At 34.3% G+C, this 7,652-nt stretch overlaps 1 protein-coding gene across 1 annotated transcript; it reads left to right on the top strand.

The window, feature by feature from the left end:
• Positions 1-296: 296 nt before the first annotated feature.
• Positions 297-1,073, top strand: LOC150101640 (lactosylceramide 4-alpha-galactosyltransferase-like). Its single transcript, XM_090399870.1, has one exon. It carries the CDS (start codon positions 297-299, stop codon positions 1,071-1,073), a length of 777 nt encoding a protein of 258 aa, XP_090255996.1.
• Positions 1,074-7,652: the final 6,579 nt, after the last annotated feature.

Here is a 7,652-nt window from a genome sequence, read left to right as displayed (position 1 = left end):
ATCTTATTCATTGCATGTCACACGACTTCGTTTTAGAAGCAAATTACGACAATTTCTAAAGCTATGTTTATAGTATTTTTATATTTTAAGTATTTTTATAGGATTCATTTATAGGATCATTAGCACGTTATACAAATAACGTGCTAATGATCAATTTAGCATAAAACCAATTTGTTTTCTTTGTAGCTAATGAGCGTGATTTTCTTTCAGATAATTGGCCGAGTATTATCACTTCAAATTCTTTTCAAATATTCTTCTTGGAGACTTCGAGCAAACCTTTCTTGAATGGTCGACAGATGTGTTCAGTTGAGGCTGCAGCCAAAAACAACCATAATATGAAAGTAATTGTGTTTTTCACCAGTGATAATACACAAATGACTTCCCTTATGACCACCATAAATAACGAATATCCTAATGTACATTTGTACACTCTAAAAGCACGGGAAATGCTGAAAAATACTCCACTTTTAGACTGGTATGACAATTCTGAGTGGAGAAATAGTTTCTTTAAGGTTGCTCATCTCAGTGATGCATTGCGAATTGGTTGTCTGTGGAAGTACGGAGGGATTTACCTTGACTTAGATGTTGTTCTACTGAAATCATTAGAGGGAATTAGAAACGCACTTTTTAAAGAAACTGATTCAATGGTCTCAAATGGAATTCTCATTCTTGATAGACGTCAGCCTTTTTTAGAAAGTTGTCTCCAAGAATTTTCTGAAACCTACAGAAGTGACATGTGGGCATATAATGGTCCTCGCCTTACCGAACGAATTCTGAGATCTCGTTGTGGAGTAAAGTTCATAAAACAGGCTTCGAATAATAATTGCAATTTAACTGTTTTTAACAAAGAAGCAGCCTTTGTCTTTGATTGGACAAATTGGCAAAATTATTTTAATCCTTCGCAAACAGAAAAGGTTGTTGCAAAATTAAAAGACAGTTATGCTATTCATCTTTATTCACATAGCAGTAAGTTGAAGACCATACGCATAGGAGAAAACTCTACTTATGAAATTGCGGCAAAAGAAAACTGTCCTGTGACATACGAGCATGCGCATAGTACAGGAATATTCTAAATTCGCGGTGAATAGTTTGATCAAAAGAGTGGCGCCACCATACGTAATAAGTATTATTTATTTACTTAGTTTGTATGTGCTTCTCAATCACCAATAAAAGATGATTATCAAAAATGTAAAGGGTTATTTATATATTTCGTTATTGTTTCCTCGTCTTATAACTATTTCAAGAAATTTTATCACTTCTGGAATTATTACAAAACTCATATATTTTTCCACTACTAGTAGTGGAAAGACATGCAGTTAAAATATGACTTTTGTTCCCTTTAATATTTAAATTTTGTCATCCACACAGATAAATATATAAATAACCCTTTCGTAATTATTAAATAAATTAAATAATTAAATAATTATTTAATTTATTTAATATCAGTGTGAGTGATGCTGAATTATTTACATTATTTTATTTCAGTGCATATGCTACTTGAAATTCTATATGTGATGGCTCTACATGCAGTGAGTTTCATTTTATTGTTTTCATTAGTATAGAATCGATACAAATAGATATTAACTGAAACAAAAAGCTAAAACGCATGATAAATTTCAAGATGTAGAGCTAAACCGAACTAATACGAAGAATGAAAAAAAAAAACAGACTTTAACCAGAACATATTAGATAACATTTAAACACTCTGCGACAGTTGAACTCTCTGAGAGTTTCTAACATAAATCATGTGTTAGAAAGATATTCGAACAACTTTAATGCATGCGATGAGTGTTGAGAACTGTCTGTAAGACAAGTTTGTTTCCCATTTCGAGGTGATGGAGGATTTTTTTAACTCCCCAAGCCCACGAAGGTTCGTAAAATGAACGTGCAAGGTTTTTTGTGCTTTCCTTTAATTTCTTATACACAATTGGGAAATCGAGTTCTACAGAGCAAACATAGAAACTTTTCAAGTCATTATAAATGACTATATCAAGGCTCCAATAAGCGAAGTGATCTCTCTGTTTTTGGTTTCTGTTTTTAGAAAATGACCGTAAACGATGCAATGGTCCAAAAAGTTTTTATAGGATTTGAGACACTTTTAATAATCACATCATTTATGCAATATTTATGGCATAGACGGAATTCTGTTGATCTTCGTGACCATCGTGTATTGGTTATGACTAAGAAATTCTAATGAAATATTCAATAGGAGCAATCCTATTCGAAATATCTGCTTTGAACATCTGCAAGACAACAGTGAATAACAGACTGTCAAACACTGACACCTATTTATTGTTTTAAGGGAAATGTGTTAATAAATATATGACACGATTATGCATGTACGCATCAAGATATTTTATGTTTTTTTCTGGTTTCAGCCATTACTTTTATTTTTAGCTCTGTCACCTCCAATAACTCTTGATTCAGTTTGTGAGCGATATCAGAATACAATCAGATAACGGAGTGGAGAATGATTACGTTTCTGAGAGACAGTTTGCACAACAGATAAAATTATCCAGAGTTTATGTGATATGTATGAGCTTAATATATTTATAATCCAATGACTTTTCCATCAAACAGTATACGTATTTATTTCCAAAGTTATACGTATAATTCTTGAAATACCTAACGACCCAAACAATATAAACCTTCTAAGCGCAAATAATATTTTGTAGATACACAGAAGAATACAGGTTTTAGAAGCAGAATTATATTTAGAAATTGTTTATGGTTTCTATTTTAAGAAAGTAATCGCAAAAAATACGGTGTGATGGTCCAAATAAATTTCATAAGAAGAGAAAACAGGTCTTATTTCGATAAAAAAAAATATTTTACAGGATTTGAGACACTTTTAATAATCACATAATTTAATGTACTTAAATATTCGTCAAAATGATGTCTATATGTAGTTTTTATTATTATCAAAACAATGAAATTTTGGGAGTCTGGGTAACCGTCCTTCAGACGAAAACCTGCATTAAAAGTTCTATATAAACTGGATTCGAACCTAGGACTTTCAAACCAAACTGTTCTTTGTTATTCAGGCGATTTAAAGATTAAACAAAATGTTAATGAAAATAAGAAGTCCAATTCTATTGAAAACTGTGAAACCTATTCGGCACTACGTGATATTGATATCCATACCGGAGGCCAATGAAAAATATGATAAAATACATCAAACGTTTCATATTTCGTGTAATGCATAAGTACTGTACTATCTACCATCGCCTCCTGGACTTATTTACAGAAGGCGATAAGAGGGCCATGGTACAATCGTTATCAGAAAGTCAAGTGCATATGGGGAACTTTCTGAAATATCTGGTAGGATCGTAAAATTTTAATATATTAAAATTTCTCGACAATTCAAAACAACCTTATCTTCTGTGCAATTTTTTAAACTTGGATCGCACCACACAAAGAAATTATTATTTATTTTTGGACTTTAGATCTTTTTCTAGTATTTCGGAGGTTGTTGTTCATTTAAATATCACATAAGTAATGATCAGAGGAACAGTTTCATCCAGTTATCACTTTTTCGGGGTGACAGACAGAAAATTACACTTGGTGGAACAAGTGCAAACTCAAAAGAACGATCTCAAAACGAATAATAAAAATTTTACCCCCGTGGCTGTTTAATTACCCAAGAATATTTCGTTTTGCAAACAGATTCAAATTTAAAATTGTCTTATCATCGAACATCATTAGTCGACAAACCGCCTAGTATGGCATTGAGTTGTCTCTTCCACGAGAATTGAGTCTTCCCAAGACAATTCTCGTGGCAACTGAATGCCACTCAATTCAATTTATGATTAGTCGCCACTTTGGGTTGGAATTTAACATAATTTTATTTTGCCACTTAAATGAACATGATTCCACAAAGTAAATGGGAATATTGTATCTTAAGTGGAGAAATACTATGACAACGTGTACTAAAGGTGAAGCAAACTGCATATTCTATCACATTCAGAAACTTTACTTCATTTTTAACTAAGGCCGAAACTTCTGCTATGCATTTTGATAAACAAACGTGGATATTTCAGTTTTGAATTAAATACTTCGTAAGATTACGAATTCGAAGTTATTTTTCTGTTTCTTCAAAATTCAATTAAGTGAAATAGTTATATGTAATCATTACGATTCTCTCGGGGTAGCTTGAAATATCCCTAGAGGGAACATTCCTGGTTGGCGGATAGGGGAATGCCTCTCATATATGAGTAATAGGAGGAAAATGAAATACATCCCGTGGACCAACAGGCAACAGTAGTATCCAATTCATAGTGGGATGTAAAAAGCGTCTGTTTCCCCATGTTAGGGACGGCTGAATGAATCATTATCAGATAAGTATCGAGACGCTGACTGTAAAAAAAAATACGATTGAAATCTGCTGCAGTATGGAAGTGCAAAGAAAAAGTACAGCTGGAAATCACATTTACAACAAAACGATTTCAGGATGTGGACTTGGCGATCTCCAGATGGAAGAAGTAAGAAGATGCTAAGACATGATACTTATAAGCAAGATAAGGACCACATCAGTTCAGAAGTGTCAAACGTTTTAGGGAGCAGACGTTGAATAGGATCACAGCTTAGTGATTGACCATACCACTTAGGAGAGACCAATCAAAATGGCTACAGGAACAATGCGAGAATATCAAAGAATATTTTGCTTTGGTGAATACAGAACAAGAGAATTATATATGATGACCAGAAACATCAACAAGAAATGGAGTCCAAAGCAGAGAACCATAAATAATGAAAATAGTCGAATTTTGATGAACACAGAAGAAATAGGAGAGCAGTGGACAAGATCCGCTCAGAGTTATATAAAAAACGAGGAAATGTTGTGGTCTAAAAACGTTAATTGATTAATTGAGGGAAATATCATCACTAATCACAGATGAAGAAACAAAATACGTGGGTGGTCTGAAAGGTTTTCGGCCTAACAATGAAAAAACGAATTCATAATTTCAAAATTATTTTTATTTTTCAACATAATCTCCGTTAAGACTAATACATTTATTCCAGCGATGCTCCAGCGCCATCATCCCATCCCTGTAGTGGTTCTCAGTAAGATCTGTAAAATATCCCTGTACAGCTGCAGTCACCTCTTAATTCGAAGAAAAACGCTGACCAGCGAGGAAGATTTTTAGATTTAGCAAGAGATAGACGTCAGAGGGAGTCAAATCTGGGGAATAGGGTGGATGTTCCAACAATTCATAGTGCAGATCCCTTAATTTTCCCTTGCCAAAAAACCTCTGTGGGCAGGTGCATTATCCTGATGGAAGATGATTTTTTTCTTCTGCAAACCCACGGTTTTTTCGTCTACTCTGTTTAAATATCGGAATAATATGCTCAGGTTATTGTTTTACCATTTTCAAGATAATTAATAAACAATTGCCTTAAGCATCCCAAAACACCGATGCCATGCCCTTGTCTTCTTTCGCGCTGAACAACCGGCTTCTGTCCACTGTTATGACTGCTGTTTGGATTCTGGTGTGTAATGGAGAATCCAAGTCTCATGCATAGTAATATTCTTAAATCGACGCCCAAAATTAGTTTTATTCTTGTTAACATGCTCCAAGAACTGTTCAGAGATTTTCATGCGAGTGTGATTTTGATCTGCTGTGAACAAGTGCGATACCCATTTTGCGCAAAGCTTTTCATATGCAATTCTTCATATAAAATATATCCTACTTGTTCTTTTGAAATGCCTATAGTCTCGGCAATTTCACTCACTTCGATTCGCCGATCATCCAATATTATATCGTGCACTGATCAATGATTTCTGATGTTGTTACCCTTTTGGGACGTCCTGCATGTGGATCATCTTCAAGGCTGGTACGGTCACGTTTAAAATCGGGAGCCCATTTCTTAACTGTCAAAAACGAAGCGCAAGAGTGTCCATATGAACCTTCATGAACTTCGAATGAATTTCGTTTATCGTTAAACTTTCTTTTACAAAGAAGTTTATAACCGCATGATACTCTCAATTTTATCGATTTCAAGGGAATACAGACAACACTTTGGCTTCCGACAGCTGTATATATATAAAAAAATACATAAAGGAATGACTTGTAATTTCACCTGGACGCTTATGAGAGATGTCCAAAGTTTGAAAAAAAAAAAAAAAGATTGCCGATGTGATGTCATTTATGGTTTAGGCCGAGAACGTTTCAGACCACCCTCGTATACTGAGGGATGAGGTTGTAAAGGATGATCACATTACTGAAGAGATGTTGAAACATGGTAGCGAGGTGATCATAGACGAGCTGTACCAGTTATGTAACATTGTATTTGAGGAAGTACTCTAAACACCAAAAGACCAAAAGAATGGACAAGATCAATCTTAATACCTACTCACAAAAAAGGAAGCAAAATGGATTGTAAAAATTACAGAATAGTAGCTCTAACGAGTATTATGAGAAAAGAACTTATAATGGTATTAACAGAAAGAATAAGGAAAATAAATGAAGAAAATCTAAAATATTAGCAAACAGGATTTAAAAGAGACAGAATTACTATGTTCTAAATAATAATGTTAAGATCAATTGTGGAGAAAGCTCTGTAAAACTAAAAATGTTCATACCTGTTTTGTTGACTTTCAGAAAGCATTTGAGAGCATCAGAAAGTGGCATGGACTGTGCTCGAATCTTATGGAGTAGATAAAAGAGTGATATGACTCTTGCAGAACATCAACGACAATGATGTGGCTGCTATCAGAAACTGTGGAGAAATAGGAAGATGGTTTCGGACACCAGAAGGCACGAGACAAGGAGATCCAGTATCCCCAAGCATCTTTATCCTGCTTTTTGAAATAACAATGGAAGACCTAAAGAATAATACGAGTGTAATTTCAATTCAAGGGTCTAAGATGAATCACTTGTGATTTGATATGACATAGTTATTATTGAAGAAGATAAAGAGGAACTGGAAAGAACAGTGCTGAAATTAAGTGAAGAAGGTAAGAGACATGGGCCGATAATAATTATGGATGAAATAAAAACGATGATAGTCTGAGAGAAGAGGGTTAAAAAGCAATTAAAGATCAACGGAGACAAGAGCTGGAAGAGGTTAGGACCTTCACATATTACTCATGATTTAGATCGTAAGAAAGAAACAAGGGGAGCGGACTGTTCCCACATTTGGAGTAGTTCACCAAAAATCTCCCTGTGATTTGCTTTGCGCTCTCCAGAAGGGAAAATATAGTTAACTGATGAACTCCTGCTCTGTCTTTCTATGGAGGATGTCATGGACGTTCTCCATTGAAGTGGCCACCATGATTCTTTCACTTTCCTTTAAACGTATATAAACTGATAAATCCACTGATACCTCCATATATACTTCAGATCCAGACTTTTCGAAAATTTCTTCTTCTGCTCTTTCGCATCCCCATTCCATTGTCCACTAAGACAAGGCTATATTCTTATTTTCCAAGAAACACACACATACACTTATGTTTTTTCTTCCAATAAGCTGATGAAACTTTTCAAAGGTCTGTTGTAATATTTTTGTTATCATCGTACTAAATAAAGCGGTAACGCAAAAAATGATAAACGCGTTCGTCTCAAAGAGTATCTGTTATCAGAAATTATCCTGTAAGGTACAATCTGTCATTTTCAAGTGAACTTTGTCAATACGTTTGTAGTTAGCAACGT

The sequence above is a fragment of the Typopeltis vanoorti genome, chromosome 11, assembly GCF_054136105.1.
Source record: "Typopeltis vanoorti isolate ZY-2024b chromosome 11, IOZ_Tvanoo_1.0, whole genome shotgun sequence".
Lineage (NCBI taxonomy): Eukaryota > Metazoa > Arthropoda > Arachnida > Uropygi > Thelyphonidae > Typopeltis > Typopeltis vanoorti.
This window is presented reverse-complemented; position numbering and strand designations above follow the sequence as displayed.

Coding starts and splice junctions, on each gene's coding strand:
- LOC150101640 (XM_090399870.1), top strand. CDS start 297: ATGTGTTCAGTTGAGGCTGCAGCCAAAAACAACCATAATATGAAAGTA.